Genomic DNA, 22,625 nt, shown 5'->3' with positions numbered 1-22,625 from the left:
CAATCCCATCAGAGCCACATGGACTGAGAGTAGGGGGCTCCCCCAAGGGAACCTGAGCCACAGTCATGGGGAGAAGTGAGAGTAGGTTCCGGAGATAAAACAACAGGAGTCCGCACTCCTGTGGCCTCTATGGGTGATTCTGAAGCGGGTGGCACAGCTCAGCAGCGACGCTGTGACTCCTGAGGAGTTGTAACCACCATTTTTGACGCGGGGAGAAGTAGAGGACTCTTCAAGCAGGACCAAAAATCAGGCTGGAGAGAGAGGAGTAGACAAGGCAGTGGGGTCTCACTTGCCGGGCAGTAAAGGTTTCAGGAAGTGGGAGGTTGAGAAGCGGAGAAGTGGGGTTTGCACCCTAAAATTGGGTTTGGAGAGAACAATAGGATTTTAAGGTGCCCAGAGCCCGTAAGCAAAGGATGGACTTTCTGGAAAAGGGTCCCGCAGGAGCAAATACGTGGAAGCAGAAAAACACAGAAAACACTTTGGAAACAGCCCATGTACATAGGGGTACTTTTCCTTAGCTTTCCATCCTGGTATCCAGAATATCTGTTTCCTCCAGGGGTATAAGCATGGCCACAGAGCAAAGTCAAACTCTTTGGGTTAATGCTGAAAGCCACTTCTTACTACAAACAAGAAATTCTTCCTGAGCCACAGGATCCCTGCCCTTCTTCCCGGGAACCCCCACAGCACTTTCTTGTGGCCCGTGCACTGTTTTGGGGATGTTTCACTGTTCTGCCTTACGTGGCAGCTGTTTTCGAATATATCCAATCTTCCCTGCTGGATTTTGAGCTCCCAAAAAGTAGGGTCTTTTCTTCCCCGTGTCCGTAGCTCCCAGCCCCCACTTCTGCAGAAAGAGTGTTCAGGATAAGCCCAGTTACCTTGTATCTATGGTAAGCAATGCTTCGCTGGGGGGGAGAATTCTCCAGACGGTATACAGAGAAGGGAAGGGACATTGGGGGATAGGACCCCCCCCCCACTCAGACTGAGGCCTGCCTCCTACAAGCTGCTACCCCCAGCTTTCAGTGATGGGGAAATGGAGTCTGTGACTCATCTGCTTTCCCTTGGGATTGAAATTTCTTTCTGTTTCACAACGGGGAGCCCAGCAGCAGCTGTATCTTAGCTGGCACCAGCAACTATGAATCCCAAAGAAGAAGCAGATGCCATTTTTAAGGGCCTGCTCTGTGCCCGAGCACTTTGCTGAGCGCTTTTCCTGCATTACCTCGTTAACTGCCCAAGCTTGACACAGCTGTGATTTATACCCAGGTTTCTCTGACTCCAGAGTCCCCTGGAAGCCCATGAGGTTCAGACATGCGGTTTGCGATGCCAGGGTCAGGCTAGCACTGCACCTCCTCCTTGTTTCCAGCTCCAAGTCAACGGTCTCACCGGCTGAGCATTCCTGAGGGCTCCTAAAGTCTGCAAAGGGGAAAGATCAGCTCGCGGAACAAGGAAGGAATGAAACTAGCCCCCTGTGCTGTCCTTCCATTCCCAATAGCCTGGGGGGCCGGCCGGGGGTGAAGGTAGAGAATCCAAGTCCCAGAATCTCTGGCAGGCAACTCAGTGCAGAAATTCTCTGGCGCCCCCTGGTGGTCTCCAACACCCATGGGTTCTCTCAGGGATCGTCTTGAGTGGCTGGGGGGAGGCACCCATCTCCCCTGGGGGGAACACAGGCGCCCTTACCCCGCGTTCCATCTCAGGGAAATGCTAGAGCTTGCACTGACCTGGAACCCCTGGCCAACGGCACTCTCCCAAGCATAATTTGGTATCCCTGTAGTCCCCATGGGGCTGACTGACCAAGCCTGCAATGCTAAAGCATTTATTACATATGAGCACTACGTTACTATGTTACTCTCTTAAATGTGCTACACCCTTAGGTGTGCCTTGTCACTCTATTATACATCAGGCCCCACCAAATCAGTATATACCTTGTCAAGTTGTACACCCTGCTTTTATAAGATGGAATCACAACACTCTGGTCACCCCAACCCGCATTTCACATTTCAAAGGCCGGCCTTTTTGTCCCCTGCCCCCCGTTCCTGGGAAGTAGGCTTTCTCCAAGAGCTCAATCCCACCACCTCATTTGCAAGAATGTCAAGAGGCGGCAGGGAGATAAGGTCTCTTGGGATACAAATGTTACTGAAAGTGGGGGAGATGACAGGAGAGGAAACTACAAACTGCCCTCAGGCCACCAGTGTTTCTCTACTGGAGCCTAGGAAATGACAGCAGGAGGGAGCAGGTGAGCTCCAGAGAAGGACTCTTGCAGGGAGAGAGTCTGACTGCGCGTGCCCTTGAGAATAGTTCACCTTTGATGGCTGGGCGAATTGGGGCAGGCTCCTCCGACAGTGGTGGGATGGAAGGGGTCTCACATCAATGACAGGCAGGAAGGGGAGGGACCGGGACCTGACTCTCAGGTACCTTGTTTGGAATTAAGCCTTTCTGCTCAGTTTCATTCTCCTGTACCTTGTAACATCTTGGTCCTGAAAGAGAGAAAAGGAGGCCAATGCCTCTGCCCTCTGGAGGGCTGACTTTTCACCCCGGAATAAAGATGTTAAAGATGTGCTAGGCGGAATGAGCCCAACCAAAGGCTCCGCAGAGCTGCAGGACTCGGGAGGTACAGGGCCCAAGGTGGAACTGGTTTGGGGTGAGCGGGGAGGGAATGAGACACCGGGACACGTGGGGGGTCGGGGGGAGACAATGGTGGCAGAAAAGATTTAGAGCTTCCTGCTCAGGATATAGAGATCCATCTAGGTGCCTGACCACAACTCAGCCAGGTTCTCTGGAGGATCCCAAAGGCTGCCTTTGCCAACTTGTCCGAAAGCAGAGAGATGCCTGGCCCCTCCACTTCGGTGGAAGGCAGAGGGCCCTCGGTGTGAATCCGGAGAAAGGGAGAGAAGCAGAGCCCCCGCTCCACTCCACACCCCCTTCCTGCCTATAAATAACCCCGAGTGTCACTTCAAAGGGGACAGGGAGCGCGGGAGAGGGGCTCCCGGGCCCGCGGGTTGGGGCAGCGGGCCCAGCACACCACGCCCCCCACCCCGGGCGAGTTTGCATAAATAAATAAATCCAAGCCGTCGGCCCCGCAGGAGGTGGAGGAGAAGAGGGGAGGAGGAGGAGGAGGAGAAGGGAGGGGGTGGGAGAGATTAGTTTGGGAAGTAGCACGGATTGCTCATCCGATCCGTTCAGCCGCAGCCAGTGTGTCAAATTACAGAGGCGCCGGAATCGGCCCCAACGCTTCTCGGCGGCGGCCACGACCCACCTCTGCCCATGGGGCCCTCGGTGTGCGCCCCTTCGCGCCGGGACTGAAGCCGGCTCGCCCGGGAGACGCGAGACACCAAGAAGGACCGACAGCGCGGAACCAACTCCGGGACTCTGCAGATACTTGAAGGGGGAAACGGCGGAGAGAAGGAGAGCCGGCCGGATTCCCCTAACTTTCCTGGACTTGGAACGTTCTTCGAAGTAACTCTCTTCTCACCTGGTCTACTACCGCTGTACTGCCAGCGGCAGCTGGTTGTGTTCTCTCGGCTCTCCCCCTCCTGCCGCTAATTTTTCCATCGTCTTTGCCGGGAGCAAAGAAAAGGGACATTTCCCCCCTCCTTGCCCGCAGCTTGGATCGCGCCTCTGGGCAGCGGCTCTCGCCTTTATTTATTCTATTTATTTATTTATTGGTTCTCAAGACGCAAGGGGATGGTAGCCGAGCGCCCCCGCAAAGCGGCAGCCGCCGGTGCCCGCGGCCCCGGGGAGCTAAGCGCGCCCGCGACGGTGGCGCTGGCGGTGGCGCCGGCGGAGCGCTGCGCGCGGCTGCCGAGCCCGGGGTCGTGCGGGCTGCTGGCGCTGGCCCTGTGTTCGCTGGCGCTCAGCCTGCTCGCCCACTTTCGGACCGCGGAGCTGCAGGCCCGGGTGCTGCGCCTGGAATCGGAGCGTGGGGAGCAGCAAATGGAGACGGCTATTTTGGGACGAGTCAACCAACTGCTGGATGAGGTCTGTGCTCTTTGTTACTGGCTTTTATCCCTGCCCGCGGCGCCCCCTCGCGCAGCCTCCAAACTTTCGACCAGCCAGCCGGTGCCCGCGGGCTCTTGCTCTCCAAGCGGCGCGGTGCGCCCGGGCCTCGCAGGAGCCGTCTGCTGGTGGGGGGGCGGGTGGGGGGGGTGGGGGCGGGGACGGACGTTGCCCTGCGGTGGACTCGGAGGAACCCTAGGACCCCGGCTGCTTGCGTGGGACCCTTCCGCTCCCGCCGCCGGCAGGCGCCCCCAGCGTCCCGCGCAGAGAGCGCCTGGGCGCGCTGGGCAGGTGGAGCGAGGCATGGCGCGCGGAGGCGCGCGGAAGCTGCCAGGCCCTGCTTCTCCCTCCAGGCAGCCCGCCAGGGCGGTGTGAGAGCCTCCCAGCGCCCACGCGGCGGGATATGTGCCCGGTGGCCCCGACCAGGGATGGCTGGGCCCCCGCGGCCCTCCCCATCCATCCCTCGAGGATCAGCGCTGCCTGACTTTTATTGCCACGTTCAGCTGGGAAGAGGGTGTAAGGGAGTGAGTCATCCAAGGGGCTGAGGGGGACAGAAGGGGCAGTCCTTGCAGGGAGTGGTGTCCCGATCACGGCCCATTGCCCCAGGTTGTTAGGGCCCAGGTGTGGGTCGCCCTGGTTCTACTGTCCTTGGGACCGAGTAAGCCCATACTCTCTTGTTTCTTATCCCTGGTCCCCTGGGATGGTCCCCACCATTTCGTGTTTGCGTGTTTTTCTGGGGAAAGGATGCTGAGCTTTCTCCACTTCCGAAATGTCCTTGAACCTAAGTGGATTAAAAGCCACTAGTGTTTCTTGGCCATGGCAATCTTAGGAGTACATGAAAAGAACTCACCCGGGAAGGAGGGACATACAGTCTCATTGGTGCCACCAGAGGAAAAGCTGGGCAGTGAGAGTGTGAGTCTTGGTGACTTATAAGGATCTGGACAGCACAAGGGATCCAGGGCCCAAATGAAGGGGAGGACCCACAGGTAAGGGCAGCAGTGGCCTGGGAAGAGGTCCTGGAACAGCCTGGAAAGTTCCCCTGAGGAAGAACTCGGAGGGGCCCTCTTACTTAGTAGGAGCAGTAAAGAGCAGGGAGGTGGTTTTTATCCCCACTCTGCTACTTAAAAGCTGTGCAGCCTGGGGCAAATACCCTCACTCCTCTGAGCTCGAACATGGTTGTGGTCATGGTGAGCATTCGAGCCCAGTTCTAACCGTGGTGGGCCCTGGGACCGTTCTGGCACAATGTACCAGTTCCCTACAGCCAGGCCTCTCTCAGGTTCCGTTGCCAGGCAAAGGCTGGTAATTTGCCACGCACCTCTCCAGGGTGGACACCGAGAGGGAGGCCACAGGGCCAGAGCAGAGAGGGTGGTCCCAGGGCAAGCTTACTGAGACTAGCGGCACACCCGTGACCGCTGCCGGCAGCTCGTTCCCATGCCCTGCCAGGACCCAGGGGATGGCCACCCACAGTCCCCTGGGAAGTGTCTGGGCTCAACAGGCAGGCAGCCTTTGCCAGCTGGTTGACAGTGCACGTGGGACTGGCTGGGTGGTGGAGATCGTGTTCGGGCAGTCAGGGCTCCCGCCAGGTATCTCAGGGTCCTTGACAGCAGAGGGACAAGCATCTGGCTCTGGGAGCCCCTCTCAAAGCCTCTCTCCATCCTTTCCTCTTCCTGGCCCCTCCTGCTGACCAGGGCATGCCCCAGATCCTTGCTTCCTCTGCTTGAGACTTAACCATGTCAAGTCTCTCGCTCTCCGGGCCTTGGGACTGACAACGTTATCTGACGTGCTGATTCCTCCTCTGCAACCCGTAGCTTCCTGTGTCCCTACTGACTTCTGAGACCTCTCATCTGCTAGAGCATCTGAACTGACCCCCGTTTTACAGATGGGGAAACTAAGGACCACAGAGGGGCAGTAGGTTACCCCGAGTCATATGATGAGACCCAGAACTAGAACCTAAGTTCCTGACCCCACTTCCCTGGTTCTTCACTCTGTCCTGCCACCTTCCTTTGTCAATTTTCATTCATTCAGTCGGCAGATGTTTCTGAGAGCTGGCGTGGATCAGGCATTGGTGGGGGGGGGCGGGTGTCACCCATCTGCCCTCCTAAACTTACAGACAAATAGGACACAAAAAAAGACAACGGGCGGTGACCATGTCATGTGGAACATGCTACGATAATAGAGGCGGAGGAGGTCTGGGGAATGTATCAACATGCAGCGTACCTGACGGCAGTGGCTTCCTGGGAAAGTGATTTATTTTCAAATGAAGCCTTAAAGGGTGAATAGGAGACTTCCAGGCAAAAGGGATGAGTGGAGGGGCCTGTTCCAAGGGGCAAAGAGAACAGCTTCTGAAGGTTGGAAGAGTGGGGGGCGGGGGGGCGGTTTGCCTTGGGGAGCTGAATGGTAGAAGATCTGACTGGAGAGAGACAGGTAGCCTGGGTCAGCAGGTGCCTCAGAGACCGTTAGATCTATGTGAGGGCAATGGGGAGCCATAGAAGGGCAGGTATGTTCCTAGAATGGGGCGGAGAGTAGGGCAGAGAGGAAGGCCAAACAAGCGGCTAGCACAGGCCAGAGGGGGCTGGGGCCCGGACTGGGCTGCAGGTAGGGACAGAGAGGAGTGAGTGAAACCGGTGGGAAGTGAGGTCAACAGCAGAGGGCACCGGAGCCAGAGGGAGGGGCCAGTCCTATGGGTGGAGGCGGCAGGTGGCCTTGTCCATGGGGAGTGGCCCTAGGAGGCATGCCCTGGGTGGGGCCTGCGGTCCAGAGGTTCATGAAGGGACACTCGAAGGGCTCCGCTGTCTGCTGCAGTTGCGTGAGACCCATTATACTTCATTAATTAAAATTAAATAAATCTAAAATTAAGTTGATCAGTCACACTGGCCACATTTCAAGTAGGCTCAAGAGACACCCGAGGCTAGTGGTTGCCAGTTGTTGGACGGCGCAGACACAGAATATGTATATCCTCACAGAAAGTTCCGTGGGACAGCCCTGCACTAGGAGCAAAGCCACTTGTGGGCCAGCAAAGGTGTCCGGGAGCAACTTGAGGGCTCCCTCCTCCCTAGGAGTCCCTTTCCTAGGTGTGCTCTCCCAGGGCTGAGCAGAGGGCAAAGGTGAGGCAGGGGTGAGGCAGGGAAGGGAGAAGCGGGGGCCATCAGATCCCCCCAGAGGGAAGAAAAGGCAGAGGAGAGCCCGGGCCGTGGCTTTGTTAGCAGAGTGATTCTGCGACGTGGACATGTGGAGGGCTCCTTCTGTAAAGGGCACACAGGCACCCCGTGAGTGGAGGGACCCCACCCCGGGATGCCAGCTGGGCTTTGCCCCCAGCCATGTGGCCTTCGGCAAGCCACGCCACCCCCTAAACCTCAGGCTCCTCCTCTGTAACGCCCAGGCTCTGCCTCCCTCTTGGGGTTGCTGTGAGATTTTCAGGAGATGGCAGGTGGGAGGATGCACTGGAAGGTGCCCCCACCAAAGGCCGTGCCCAGGACTGTACGAGTGCTCCCCGGAAGCTGGGGCAGACAATCCGTCCTGCAGCAGGTGGGCCTGGCCACTCCCTGGAAGATGGAAGAAGGGCACTGGACAGGGCAGTCCGGTGAAGCACACAGCCTGTGCGGTGGCCTGGAGGCACGAACCCAGGGGCACCGCAAACCCCACCCCCCGCCCAGGGGGGAAAGCGGCATGCTGGGTGTAGGGATCTGGAAGGCGGGTGGAAGAAAGGGACAGCAGGGAAGGCCAGGCTGAGGGGACCCAGTGGGAGAGGAGCCTGGAATGAGGCAGGCCAGAGGCAGATGCTAGCAGAAGGCCTGGATCTGAGGGGCCTGGCCGTGGGGGAGGGGAGGGTCAGAGCGGGGAGAGGAGGATGGGGGCGGGGAGCCAGCTCATGGGGAGCTGGCAGTGTGGCTTCCAGTCCTCAGGCCCCAACGCTTCCCCCATCGGTGCCTCTCTTCTGGGCTGGGACCCTTAATGAGCGCTCCAGCTGCCTGTTACTTGATTTGCTTGCTGTGAAGAAAGAAACTGGAATGTCCCAAACGGAGGAAATCGGATGTCACCAGGGGCTGGGCAGAGGGTGTGCTGGGAAGCAGGAGGGACCCGAGTTCAAATAGCTAGATCCAAGTTGTAGGATCTGTGGTATCAGCAGCCAGCTTCCAGGTGGGCACCGGCGGGGGGGTGGGGGGTGCCAGGCGGACTCCCCTCCCCCAACAGTGAGAGTCACGGCACCCCTGATGAGAACGTCTCACGTTTATAGGGTCCATACAGCAGCCGCTGCTGTGAGCGTTACCTCTTTCAATCCCCACAACCTCCCTGAGGGACTGACGCTCTCATTGCCCCATTTTACAGATAAGAAGACTGATGTCACTGTCCTTCCATCCTGCTCTCTATGATCCAGTCCTTTGGGTGGGAAGGGCGTTTTCCACCTTCAGGAATTTCCTGGGGGTCAAGGGAGGGTTGAAACCTCTAGGCTAAAAAGTTGAAGAGCCCTGGGCAGACTCCCTCCTCCATAAAAATAACAATACCAACCACTGTAACAGGAATGTCTTACATTTAGAGGGTATGTGCAGGGGCCTTTTACTGGTTTTTTTCCAGAGGAGAATTCAGGGGAGAGATCAAAGCAGCGTCTGAAAGACTGGGGGCTCTTACGGAGGAAGTATGTGCTTCTGGGGGTGTGGCCTGTAGATCACAGCAGCCTGGGCCTCCGTAATCAGACAGACCCTAGATCCCCTCATATGCAGCCAGCCTCCACTGCATCTGACTTTGCATATGTGGTCAGTGCCTAAGTGGTCTTGTGGGGAGTTAATGGAGGGAAGATCCTCAGAGCCCCTCAATTCCAGCCCCTTCTCTCTATAGATAAAAAACAGGTCTGAAGCCTCCACAGCCAGGGATCAGAAGAGCCAGAGGTAGGATCCCCCTCTCTGGAGAGCATCTGTCTTCCACACCACACCTTCCCCCTTGCAGACAATAGTTAATTGTCTGGTGAAGTGGTGGTAAAGACTTGGCATGCTCCACTCCCCATTCCCTGGCCTCAGCAGACATTGCTAATCGACTGCAGCACACTTGCCCCGTTGAGCTTACATACGGCCTCAGAATGCTTTTCAGTGCTGCCCCAGGAAGCTGCCACTAATTAGTGAGAGTCGGTGTTCGAGATAAAGAGCCATCTCATGACTCTAAGTTAAAAGAAAAATACAGAGCAATATTTATTACAGATAACACCAGGGAGAGGGGGTAACATTTTACAGCTTCTCCAAAGGCCTTACAGTGATCAGGTAGCTCCAGACCAAACTGAGGACCTCATTAAGTAGCAAACCCTCATAGGAAAATGGTGAGAGAGTCAAAGCGTCTGAAACACGATGCCGTCTGCCTTAAGCATAGATTCACAGTTTGACACCCTCAGAAAGATGCCTTTTTTCCCTTACTCCTAATCATTTTCATCTTGCCCCAGTGCCTTCTGGAAAGCCTTCCCCAAACCACTCCAACCCAAAACGGGCTCTCTCTCTGCTCTGACTTCCTGCAGAACTTGCTGGCCATGCCAAACATCTAGCTGGGAGAAGGAAAGTATAGACATGACATGGGCTGACTTCTCTTGTCCCAGACCCATGGCAGCCATTCCTAACCTCTCAACACATGCCCAGGGAGCCTAGATCAGCCTCAGAATCCTTCTCAACACAGCCGCCCAGACTGCCCGTCCCAGTGTCTTAGCGTCAACGTGCAACGTAATCCCTATTTGCCTTCTGTGGCTCTGCCCCCAGCACATTGTGCAGTGTGTTCTCCTCTCTGTTGCCTTTACATATCTTGTCTCACATTTGATCTCACACAATCCAGCAGCAGGGATGAGAGCTCACTGGTCTCTAGGTCCCTTACGGAGCCCAGGGACTGCGTAATGTAGGCAGCCCTCACCAATTAGTTGCCGATTTCAGGTCCCTCTGTTACAGATTACTCTCTTTCCCCCATCCCAACCCAAGACGCAGCTGTATGCTCAGCATTTGCTCAGGGGCGTGCCCTGGAAATGGTGTTTCAGAGCAACCAGCCGAAGGGGAAATGATGAACTCCTAAATCCGAGCTGCGTCCCTAGTGCGCTGGCCAGGAGAGTGGGGATGGTTCAGGGTGATGTGTTCCCGCCTGGACAGAGCGGCTGGAAGCGTCCATCCATTCCCGTCCACGACCCCCAATGGCCAGCAGCTTCCTCTCCACCCGCCCAGGCGCCTGGCACATTTTTGGTTGGGGCAAAACAGTAAGGTGGGTAAGCCCACAGCATGTGACGTCACGTGGACCTCTGCCACTAGCTACTTGTGTGACCTGAGCCTCAGCGTCCTGGTCGGAGAAATGGAGACGATGACATCCTCCTCACGGGTTGTTGCCGGATTAGATGAAATCTTTCAATTAATAGCGGCTGTAATCCTCACCACCTCCCTCATCATTGATTCATAGCTAATATTTATCGACCACCGTTCCAAGATTTCTACCACCTCTTACTTCATTTACTTCCCAAAATAATCCTCTGAAGTGGTTATATTTATATATATATTTCATTGTACGTTCCCTCAGGAGAGAAAAATGGAGGCCCAGAGAAGTTAAGTGACTTTCCCAAGGTCACACAGTGAGTCGCGGAGGCAGGCCTTGAACCCAAGCATTCTGGCCCCAAAGCTAGCCCTCTAAGGCCACTAATGGTATGCCATCTGTAGAAAGTACCATACCCTACTAAGCCAGCTGAGACAGGTCGTGGAGACCAGGGGCTAGGGACCTGTTCAGTTTGGTTCAGCTTCCGCAGCGGTGGCGTTGATTGAACTGACTTGGCATCAGGCCTACGTGACCATCTTTGCTGTAAAACGCCCCAGAGGATGTCGTTTGTGACATCAGGCCTTGGTGATGAACACCTTTAGGAAAATCACCGTCCAGAACTTTCCAGGAGGGATGGATCAGGTCTTGTCTCTTGGACACTGAACCGCCCTCTAGGAAGCTTAGCACCCAACCTGGGGTTCACCCTGTGACACGGGCTAGTCCTTCGGGCAGAAGTTTCTGCCTAAGCCCCAATCCCAGTTCCCGTGTATCACCCTGTCCTCGCCTTTCTTTCTGCCCCTTACCTCCAGCTGCCTTGCGGAATAATACATGTCTGTCTGTCCACGCAGCCAGCTGAATCGCTCCTTTTGAAGCAAGGCCGGGGGAGAAGCGCTTTAACAACTGAACTCTTTAAAGTTAGTCTCCCCTCCTTCTCGTACCTGCGTGTCCTCAAAGACCTGGCCTTGGCTGCAGAGCATCAGCTGGGAGCTGTAAAACCCACCGAGGCCGACCCCCTTCCTGGAACCCCGATGCAATCCCTGTGGGTAGGGTCTTGCGGTGGGGTATTTAGCAAGTCCCATGGCTGGCAACCCCTGAGACGGAGAGAGACAGCGTTTACCCGTGCCACTACACGAGGGTCCCGAGCAGTGCCGAGAGGCTGGCGCCGGCAGTCATGAGGGTCACGGTGCTGGGATCTGGGGAGGGCCTGGGAAGGCTGGGGCGGACCGGGGTCCCCGGCTGTCCCGGGCGGTGTCCATGATGCCAGCAGACCCCAGCCTCAGCTCCACACTGACGCCCCCCCAACATCCGCATGCCGAATGCCCCCTGCCCTGGGTGGGGGCCTCCCTCCAGAAAATTCTTTACGGCCGAAAAGGGCAGAGACGCAGCTGCGGGCAGCAGGGGCTCCTCTGGTCCTTCAAAGAGCAGGAGCGAGCCACGCACAGAGGGGAGGAACTTCCTGCCCAAGAGGCTGGGCACGGCTTTCCAGGGAGACACAGGGGCTCCCTGTCTCCTAGCCTGGAGTCTATTGTAGGTTTTCCTGAAGCCCCGCGTGGCTAGAGTCCACGCGGCCTGGGCCCCTCCTGCCTCTTCAGCCTCCTTGCCTCTCCTCGCCACCCATGCCCACCCCCACCTCGGGCTTCCTTAATGCCTGCAGTCCAGTCTCAGTCTTTCCTTTACTCGGCTATTTCCCTGTCCATCCGGCCCTCCTGCCAGCAGGCTCCTGCCTTTATGTTCTTTCAGTTACAGCGGGGAGGCCTTGCCGCCCCCAAGGGACACATCTTCCCCAGGAAGGCTGTGACAGGGCCTGCCATCCCGCCGTCCAAGGGACTTTACACCTGCAGTTGCCTGTCATGCTGCAGTGCCTCTCGAGCCCCTGTTGTCAGGTGTTCTCTATCGGGTCACGCTCTGCCAAGGCGGCCTGTAGGGCAGGACGGGAAGGGTGACCTCAGGAGACAAGGATGCAGAAAGGGGACTGGTTAAAGGGGCATTACCTGGGGCTCTTCCAGGAATAGCCTTAGTCCCAGTGAGCTGGCATTTGTGGTTTCCTGGGGGTAGGGGGAGACTCGGTGATATGGGAGGTCAGAGGATGGTCCTGCTACCTCCAGCCTCCCCCCCACTCCATAGAATCAGAGTGTTGGAAGGAAGGGAGCGATGAGCTATACCAGGAATCCCCCCCCGCCCCCGCCCGGATATCCCTGGTTCTGAGGCTTACATACCCACAGTGACAGGGAGCTCACTACCACATGCAGCTGACTGTTCTGGCTGTAATGTGTGTGTTCGTCTTGTCAGAGCACCACGCCCGTCTCTACACCTGCCATCCCACCCCTCCAGCGTGTCCTGAAAGCACCTCAAACTCCACGTGTCTAAACTGAGTAGGAGCCCGCCCCTCCCCGCAACCCCTTCATCTGTGGATGCACTGGTCTCCAGCTGCACCTCCTCCCAGACCCCACTGCTTGCACCATCTCGGCCTCCTGCAGACTGTCCTCTTTTCTCTACGACTGCCCGCCCGTCCCCACCCAGGCTACCCGAGGCTCTTCTGGGCTGTGACAAGAGCCTCCTAGCTCACCTGCTCCTGTTCCACTCTGCCCTGTCCCATTCAGCACTCACACAGCAGCTGGAGTGATCTTTCAGGGGCGCCTGGGTGGCTCAGTCGGTTGAGCGTCCGACTTCGGCTCAGGTCACGATCTCACAGTTTGTGGGTCCGAGCCCCACGTCGGGCTCTGTGCTGACAGCTTGGAGCCCAGAACCTGCTTCCAATTCTGTGTCTCCCTCTCTCTCTCTCTCTCTCTGCCCCTCTCCTATTCACACTCTGTCTCTTTCTCTCAAAAATAAATAAACGTTAAAAAAAAAAAAAAGAAAGCTCTAAATACAGTCACCACAGTCCCCTAATTACAACTCTTTGGTAACTTCCTATTGCCATCAGGCCAGAGACTACATTTCTTAATGTGGTTCATGGGGCCTGAAGAGCATGGCCCTTGCCACCCTCTCTTGCCTCAGGGCTCCGCCTTCCCTCACTTTCAAAGTCCAGCCACATCGTCATACATTGCCACCGCTAGGAGCACAGACTCTGGAGCCAGATTGCTGGGTTCAAGTCCAGCTCTGCTAGTGACTGGCTGTGTGACACTGGGCAAGTCGCTTAACCTCTCTGTGCTTTGGGTTGTACCTCTAAGAACTGGGAGGGTGATGGTGATAAGAGTGTCTCCCTCTCATTAAGTGTTGCTTTTAGAATTTAAAAAGTTAAACAAGTGCTCTGAGCAGTGCCTGGCCCTCCAGTCAAAAGTATTGCAATCTCCCGGAAAGAGCCCCCCCCCCCGCCCCCATCACAGTTGTGCAGTGGAGGCACATGGGCTCTGAACCAGGCTTCCCGGTTCGAATCCGGCCTTGCCCGTCTTGGCTGCCCGTCGCCGTGCAAGCGATGTGCCGTTCCTCATGAGTGGGGTGCTGCGAGTGCTGAATGAATTCATCTGTGCAGGACCCCCGCCCGGTTCGTAAGAAGCACATGATGGTGTCAGGTCTCAGCCGTTTTCCCTGCACCTCAGGGTCATCCTCGGGTCTCTGCCCTGCCGTCACTTCCCCAACCTGTAGAGCCTCACCCCTACTCGCCAGAGCTCGATGACTGTGGCTGCTTCTTGTTGATGTGTGTGGTTCGTGGTGCCTCTGCCTGGACAGTAAGCTTCACGGGGCAGCCTCTGTGTCTGCTTTGCCCCGACGTGTCCTGGCACTTCCCGTGGCTCTGCATGCATAGGTCCTCAGTACCCATTTGCTAGAAGGAGGGAAGGAGAGTAGAGGCTCCTGGCTTCCACTCTAGCCCTCTCAGCCCAGCCCCTCCCTGCTCTGTGTAGGGGACCCCTGCTTCATCCTGCACCGGGCCCCAAAACTACCCCAGGCCCCTGGAACCTTTAGTCCTAGGCTCGTGACAGCCTGGCCCCCGCCCACATCCGCATAGTTCCAAGGGCCCCACTCCCTAACTCCCTGAGGCAGCAGCAGGGCCGAAGTTTAGGTGAAAGGAAGGACTTTCTCATATGAAGGCTGGAAAACTCACCCCGGGGCATTCACCTCCTTTCCCTCAACTCTTTCTGGTCTGCGGAGCCTGGAGCGACACCCCTGTGCGGTTCTGGTGAAACAGGGGGGCGGAGGCAGCCCGTGGCATCCGGCGGCCCCTCGGGGCCCTGTTTCACGGCCCTGGGAGTCTGTGATCAGGTGCCAAGTGCGTTGCACAAAGAGGACTGTGGAGGGAGGAAGAAGACAGTTCCCTGGGCACACCCCATGGCACCCCCTCCCGGCCCCCGGAGCAAGTCCAGTTTGGGCGGGTGTGGCTTGAGTGTCTCAATTTCCTCCGTCTTGATTTCCCCGCGCTGATTTTCCTGCGCTCTGCCATGGGCCTGTCCCCTTAACAAAGCCCGTCTGCGGGGCCAGCCCCCGCCCGCCATCCCTGGGATTAGGCCCACGGACTGGCTCTGCACCGCCTCCGTCCAGCCTCTGTGTCTTTGCTCCTCACCAGAACGCTCCCCTCCCCCATCTCCATCTTTCCAAATTCTGCCGAAGCCCACATCCCCCTGCACCCCAGGGAAGGGCAGACCTCCAAGCGATTAATCCAGTTCAAGTGTGGACCCGAAACACCAGACCAGGCCCTGCCCTCCAAGAACTGGCTTGATCTCCAATAGGACGCCATCCCAGTGACCGTGTGGCACGGGGTGATGAAAGGGGCTCTGGCAGATGGGATGGCACACGGCTGTGGGCCAGGTATTGTAATCAGACGCTGGTGCAGGGACTGGAGCTCTGCTCAGTGTGGTCGTGTCAATGGGCAGCTCAAGGTCGAAAGGCAGGGCTGCAGGCAGGACCCTCTTTATGGTTTCCAAGGCGTTTTCCACAGCAACCCTGGGAGGTTGGTGGGGGAGGGGGGGGGCAATAGCCCCATTTTAGAAATTCCCTGTGGGAGGGGAGGTGCCAGGATCAAGGTCACAGCCGCGGAGTGCGGAGCTCACCTGCTCTGGGCTCCACCACCCCCCCCCCCCCCCCCGCCCACCACTTGGACACACCCACGTATTACAGAGGCCCAGGTGGAGCCTGAGCCCTTTAAGAGCCCTGGAGCTAAGCACAGGGAGGGAGTGGCCCCTAAACCCAAGGCCAGGCCTCGACGCCTTCTCTGGGGGGAGTGAGTAGCCAGCCGCCTGGCATTTTCCCTTTGATACTGATACAGGCATTTTAATAGCTGCGAAGATCAGGCAGTCATGTTTCGGCTCTGGCCATGCAGGGCATTCCAGGAGGCCCTGGCCGCCAGCAGGGGTGGAGCAGGAGGGTTGCTCCATCCAGGGTGACTGGGGGTCCACGCTGCAGTCTTGGCAGGGTCTCCACCCACCCCTGAGCTTCCTCTTGGACATTTCTCACCAGGGGTCTCAAGCTCGGATGCCTAAGGGGGCCAGGCTGGTGGCCTAAGTAAGCGAAGCCGGCCAGGGAGAGGTACTGTGATGACCTGGGCAGCACATGCCCACATAAAAGGGACAGCCATCTCTCAGCACCATCCAGTCGTCGCCATGGCCCAGTGCTGCCAGATGCCCCATTGTATAAGAGAGATCGGAAGTCCACACCTCGATGTGAGATCTCCTGATTTATGAACAACCGCTGTTTATTGAGCACCTACCATATGCCGGGCCTTGTTCTAGGCACGGGCGATATGGCAGCGAACGCTTCCCGTTGTTCACATCTGGACGCTCTTTTTGTTTTCTGATCTCATCTCATTTTATCCTTCTATCTGGCCTGTGTAGTCCCGGGGATAACTAATGTCATCCCCGTTTTATACATGAGGAAATTGAGGCCCCGAGGGGCTATATCTCTTGCTTAATACACAGTGGGAGAGCCGAAAACAGACCATGTCCTTGTGGAACTTACCTTCCTGTGATCAGCATAGACAGGAAGCAAGATAAATGAGCCAACAACGCAACGAAATCCAAAGGAGAAAAGTAAAACAGGGAGGAGGGATAGGAAGTATGTCGCAGGAGGGCACTGGGGGCAGAGAAGACCTCTCTGAGAGTAAGACGGTGGTTAGCTAGGAAACGAACATCCCAAGCAGACGGGCCAACAAGTTCAAAGGCCCTGGGGTAGGAGAAAGCCTGGCATGAGCAGGAGCATCAAGGAGGCCTGTGTGGCCCCCTGGCGGCCATGTTGAGAATGCTCTGTAGGGCAAGGTTAAGGCAGGGAGTTATCACGAGGTTATCACGAGGGGGTCACCAGGAGGTTATCACGGTGACTGGGACAGAGATGATGAGGCTTGAACTGGGTGTAGTGCGGAGGTGGTGGAAAGGGGTCGGATCCCGGATGTGTCCAGAAAGTGGAGAACAGGAGTTGTTGGCCAAATGGGCGTGGGGTGAGAGCGAAGGAAGCATCACTGATGACCTCCAGGGTCTGGTGACATGAAGTCACCGTTCTCTGTGACGAGGAAGACAGCGGAGGGGCAGGCCCAGGGGAGCGGGGACGAAATATGAGGGGCCCGGTTTTGCCGAGCTAATTTTGAGATCCTATCAATGGAGATGTTAAGGAGGGAGCTGGATACGTGCGTCTGGTTCTGGAGGAAGATCCGAGCAGGAGGGGTAGTGAGGGCGGCATCGTTACGTACAGAGGAGACGTGACGCAGGGCGAGGGCCCCCAGGAGCCAGAGCAGAGAGAAAAGAGGTGAGCCAGGGCCCTGCGGCCTCCAAATAGATAAGAAGGAACCAACAGAGGAGACAGAAGGAGCACGGACTGGCAGGAGGAAAACTGGGAGGGTGGCGTCCTGGCAGCCAGGTGGAGAGGGTGTGTCAGGAAGAAGGAGGGCGAGTGAATACTGTCACAGGCTGAGATGAGAAGGACTGTCCCCTGGGCTTAGCAACATGGGGGTCACTGACGACCTGGGGGACAGCGCTTGGTGGAGGGAGGGTCAGAGCCTTGCAGGGGTGCTCCAGGAGTTTGCCTGGGAAAGAGCGTGGTCAAGAGAGGATTTTTCGTTTCCTTTCTCCTTATGGTGGGAGGAACAGCAGCGTGTCTGCCTAATGATTACATCAGGGACGGGCAGGCGACAGCTACATCCCGGCCGCAGCCTGTTTTCGTAAATATGTCTTTACCGGAACACAGCTTTGCGTTTCGTGTTTTCTATGGCTGCTTCTCGCCTCCAGCAGCACAGCTGAGTGGTTGTGTCGTCGTGCAGCTCGCACAGCCTGAACTATTCCGTAGCTGGCCCTTTATAGCAAAGGCCGAGCCTGATGAGAGCCCAGGATGGAGCCTAGAGCAGGGAATTGCTGATGTGGGTGGGCGGGGAAAGCCTGGTGTGCAGGTGCAAGGTTGGCCTCAAGTGGGAGAAGCAGAGAGAAGGGGCAGGTGCCGTCGCAGGCGCATGTGGGCGGGTGTGCACGGTGGGGTGGCGGAAGCCGCTGGCAGGCCTCTTCTGGCTGCTTCTGTTTTCTCAGGGTCATCAGTTGACAGGGACGTTGGGGGAAGGGCGCTGGGGTTGGGAAGGAAGGAGGCGGGAGAAGCAGGGGCCGGGAGCTGAAGGATCCAGGGAAGCACCGAGCACCTGCTGGGCTCTCATCCGGGATAATGGTAGCAAATTAGAGCAAGGCCACAGCATCCAACTGTAAGCAGCAAGTTTCCTGGCTGTCAAGAGGGCATGGAAATGTCAGGGGCCTGTGTCACTATAAATTCGGCCTTTGCCAGTGCCCTGCCCTGTGCCCTCCCACCGCGCTCAGCCCTCCAGCCATGCTGCCCCGACCCCCTCTAGCACCCTTAATCCTCTGCGCCGTCTGTCTCAGGGCCTTTGCCTCTGCTTCCTTCTGCCTGGAACACACCCCCTCCACGTCTCCGCATGACTCATTTCCTTGCTCGCGCCAGGTCAGTGCTGAACATCCCCTCCACAGAGACCCCTTCTCTGACCCCCGAGTTTCCAGTACCTCCTGCCATCACTCTGTCCGCTTTACCCTACTTTATTTTTCTCTGCCGCACTTACCACTGAATTGTTTGCTTGTTTGTTTCTCTGTCTCCCCCACCAGAAGGTGAGCCCTGCGAAGGCAGGGGCCCCGTCCACCCCTTGCATTGCATTCTCTAGCTCCAGGACTCAACCTCTGCTTGGCATGTCGCTGGGGTTGAGTGAGCACAACCCTGTGCAAACCCAGTTGGCCTTGGCTTGTCACTCGCTGGCTGGCCCTGCCTGTTAGCGGACGTAAGGCACATGCCTAACTGTGTGCCAGGCACAGCCACAAATAAGCCCCTTGAAGAGCCCACAGGTTATTGGTGGGAAGGTTGCAGGTGGATGCACATGGTCCCCCAGCGATGAGTGGATTCGTGAGCTGGGCTCAGAGCTGAGCCCTTCACCAGACTTTGTGCTGGGGGGTCATTTGTTTGCCTGGTAGGGATCTACCTGCAGCCTGACCTCAACATCTGTCTACCTAATATGTGTGTGTCAGCTGCCCTTTGTGAGCGAGGGCCTCCCCTTTGGAACATTCTTCCCTTCCCCTCCCTCCTGTCTATGTTGACCTTCAGCCCCCTTCTGCCTTCAGAGCCTCTGCCCAGCAACCCCCCCCCCACCTGGTCTGCTGTACTCTCTCACGCGGGGGCGTCGTGCACCTCTCTCCAGCAGGATGGAGTGGACTTTGGGTCAAAAGATCTGAGGTCTCATCCCAGACCCACTGCGGACACAGCTGTGTGACTCCACCAGGTCACTCAGCCTCTCTGAGCCTCCGTTTCCTGACGTAGAAAATGAGATCACTATTAAATCTCCCTTAGAGTTAGACTGTGAGAAATAGAGGTGATTCTCCGGGCAAAATCGGCCAGCTCAGTGGTAGTTCCCCGGGGTGGGGGTGGGGGGCTCCGCAGACATTACAAATCCTCATGAAGCTTTCCTGACCTTCCGTCTCCACCCCCCCAAACAGGTGACACCAAATCCTATGACTTTCTTTACCTCTCCCGGGGCCCAGCCTGAGCGGCAGAACCACACAGCACTGAGGAGGCAGACGATGGAGAAATGTGCACTGGGGGCTGGGCCGCTGGCCTCCCACCTGCTTCGCATGCAGGGACCTCAGTATACTGGTCAGAGTCAGCGCCTGCGAGCCACGGTGGCTGTGGCTGTGGCTGTGGCTGTGGCTGTGGCAGCTTTACATGTGAAATCAGTCACTTCAAACTACTGGAAACAAAGTCAATGAAAAAAAAAAAAACATCACTGGAGGAACCGAATAAAACACATCTAAAGGCTAACTTGGCCCCGGGGCTATACTAGGTTCTAACTGCCGAACTAGCATCCGAGCCCGGTGCCATACTCCACCTCTGACCTTGGCCGTGTTAGTCTCCCCGCCCTGTGCGTGGGGTTCCTCACCTGTAACCTGGGAGTGTGACAAGAGCCAACGCATCGTGTGTGCCTCCTGGCGGGGGCGGGGCGGGGGGCGGGGGGCGGGCAGGCTCCGCTCCTTCTCTGCATCGACCATTCAATCCTCCCATTAACCCAGCGGGACTTAATCCTGCTCAGGGTCGGAGGACTGCGTAGGAACGCGGGTAGCCTCGCCCCGGAAGCGTCCCTTGTAGCCTCTGTGCCAGTGTGGCCCACGCTGTGTGGCTGGGGGACCGAGGCGCTCGGCGCACTGCCCTTTGAAAAGTTGGGATGCTGGTGCTTACAGCCGTGTGCCTGTCCATCGCCACCACGGAAATGGCAGCTCCGAGGGCAGGAGACGCCTCGGTCTTCTTGCCGCCACTTCCTTGGGGCCCTTCCTGATTGGCTCGGTGCCTTGCAAAGAAGAGTTCCCATAGGGGGGCAAGGTGGTCTGCTCAACCCCTCTCCCCCACCGCTGCCCAGGCCCGCCTGTGCCTGGCTGTGCGGGACACCAGAACAGAAGTCACTGTCCCTGACGCCAGGATCAATCAGGACCCCAGACCTAGACAGGAAACAATTAGCAGAGAGCCGAGAAAAGTGGGTCATTGTGCCCGTGATTGTGGAGTGCAGGGAGGCCACAACTGGTTTATAGGGCCTTGGGGTTGGGGTTAATTTCTTTAAGAGCACTCAGAAGACATCAGACACTGAGATTCCCTAGATAGGACCTTCTCCATCTGCTTCTTATTACGCAGATGCCTGTGGCCAGTCTTTGATCCAGGAACAGTCCTCCCGCCGGCCCCCAGGTGGCCCTTTCTCCCCCTCCATCCCCACCAGCCTGCAGACCCTTCCCAGGGCTTGGCCTTCCAATCTGTGATCCCTCTTCTCTGTCTCCTTTCGCAGAAATGGAAGCTCCACTCTCGGAGGCGCCGGGAGGCCCCCCCGAAGACGTCTGCAGGGTGTCACTGCCCACCAGGTAAGAAGCCCTGCGAATAGGTGACCGGGAGGGGGACGGGAACCGGAGGCCCCCTTAGTGGGCGTGATCTCACCACACCTGCTCGCGGCATCACTGTTGGTGTTAAAGATGGGAATGACGGGATCTGAAATGCTTACCTCCCCTCTGCTGGTCAACTGGCCCGCCCACCTGCCGTCTGTCATTCAGTTGTTCACGTATTCGTTCATCTGTAAACCCTTCTGTGGGAGGAGGGGGAGCCCGCCAGGGGGTGAAATCACGTATGACGACGGGCATGGCTGCGTTCAGAAAATTACGAAGCGTTATGCAGAGTTGAAGAAAACAGAAGCCCACGAGGGCAGGGACCTGGCTCGTCAAGTTTACCGTTGTGCCCCCAACTCCCGACACACAGTAGGTGTACAAAATTGTTACACAAATGAATGAATGAGTCCATCCTCGTAAAACTTGCCTGCCCTAGCCGGATGGCTCAGGGCGCTGTGCGTTTGCTGGACGGCATCTAGGCGACACGCGTCAATGCATACTCACACACGGATTCGAGGCTGCAAGGTGGTGGGGGGGGGGGGTGGTAATCTGGACTCGGATCCCGCTTTTGCCGTCAACCAGCCCTATCTGCTCAGATCACTAGTGAGGACTCCTGTTCGAGTGCTCTTCCCGTGCTCCTCACCCGGGGTTCCCACTCCGTGCTGGGCTCCCTACTGCGTGGTGAGTTCAATGGCACAGTCCACCGTTAATGATAGTGACCAGTTACAGCTCACGAGGACTCTTCTAGATGAGTAGTCATTAAGATTAAGCTATGAGAATGACAGATGGACAAGTGTCACTGCTCCATGAGTAACTGGGATGGGCTATCCTTTTTTTTGTGGGGCAGGAAGGAAGCTCCAGAAAAAGACAATGAGGAGCGGGGACACCCTCGAGTAATCACAGAGGGGCTTGCCCTGCTCAGGGCCTCTGTCAGCCCCAAGTAGGCTCCTTTTCACCCTCTGCGGGCATGTGACAATGGCAGGAACTCCACAGGGCACAGGTGCCCAGGGGTCCCGGTAGTCCTCACCCAGGGTCCCCTGGCCAGGGCAAGGAGGCCAACAGGTGGTGGGCGTGTGGGAAATGGAGAGCCCACATTGTCAGAGGAATGAGGGGAGCTGGGGCGGACTCACTGTTGAGGGTGCCACCACGGGAAACGGTGGGGCCATGACGGGATTCAGCTGGCCCGTCGGGAGAGGGTCGTCGGGGTTAATTAAAAGGGTGTCCAGAATCCTGGGAAGCTCTCTCCCTCCCACAGGGCCCAGGACATTGAGTGCTGGCATCTGGGAAACTTGTTGGCAAAAGAATGCCAAGATTAATGAGCTGGGATGAAGGTGAGGGAAGGGTGTCAGGGCCTGGGCGGAGCACCCGTAAGCATCGGGCCCTCTAGGGCAGCCCATGCTTCAGCTAAGCCTGCCTGTTGTCCCCATAGCTCTCGGTCAACTGCCACCGTCTTCTGCTCCAAGTCTAGAGTGCGGCTGAAGGGCGGGACACTTGGAGCCACAGACGATAGAGGTTTGGGGTCCCGCTCTGACATTTATCAGCTGTGTGACTTTGAGAGAATTACTGAACCTCTCTGTCTCAGTTGCCTGGTGTGACAAAGGGGGTTAGTAGCCACCTTGCAGCTGTATGGTGGAGACTCTGTGAGACAGTCATGCAAAGTACTTAGCGCTTTTCCTGATTCTTAGAAAGTACTGTTCTTGTCAGTGCCCCCATTCCTCTTGTACTTGAAGATGCACAGAAGTCCTGTCAAACACCGTGCCCTGGTGCTGGGGGCCGTGTGGGCTGCACATTTATGGTGAGGCGGAGGCTTCTCCCTCTCCTTCCTGATTGGGCTTCACGTGTCCCGCCTGCCCTCCAAGTGGGGACAGGCGTCAATTTTGCACTTGGGAGAGTCTGGCTCAGGCAGTCCTGGGAGGCTCGGGGCTGGGGCGGGATGTGGCAGGAAGGAGGAAAGGTTCCAATCTCTCCTCACTTCTGCTTTCCGAGGAAAGGTTCTTCACCTCTCCTCACTTCTGGGAGTCTGTGTGTGACCCAGGGGTCTTGGACTGGGAGGAG

At 57.2% G+C, this 22,625-nt stretch overlaps 1 protein-coding gene across 1 annotated transcript; it reads left to right on the top strand.

Moving 5' to 3' along the window:
* Window positions 1-3,111: 3,111 nt before the first annotated feature.
* On the top strand, window positions 3,112-20,706 carry LOC132685342 (collagen alpha-1(XIII) chain). The gene is made up of 2 exons (XM_060642546.3): window positions 3,112-3,972; window positions 20,480-20,706. The coding sequence occupies exons 1-2, from the start codon at window positions 3,679-3,681 to the stop codon at window positions 20,570-20,572; spliced, it is 387 nt and encodes a 128-aa protein (XP_060498529.2). The 5' UTR covers window positions 3,112-3,678; the 3' UTR covers window positions 20,573-20,706.
* The last annotated feature ends 1,919 nt before the right edge of the window (window positions 20,707-22,625 follow it).

Source organism: Panthera onca, chromosome D2 (genome assembly GCF_046562875.1).
Source record: "Panthera onca isolate mPanOnc1 chromosome D2, mPanOnc1 haplotype 2, whole genome shotgun sequence".
Taxonomy (NCBI): Eukaryota; Metazoa; Chordata; class Mammalia; order Carnivora; family Felidae; genus Panthera; species Panthera onca.
Note: the sequence above shows the minus strand (reverse complement) of the source record. Positions and strands in the feature narration are given on the sequence as shown.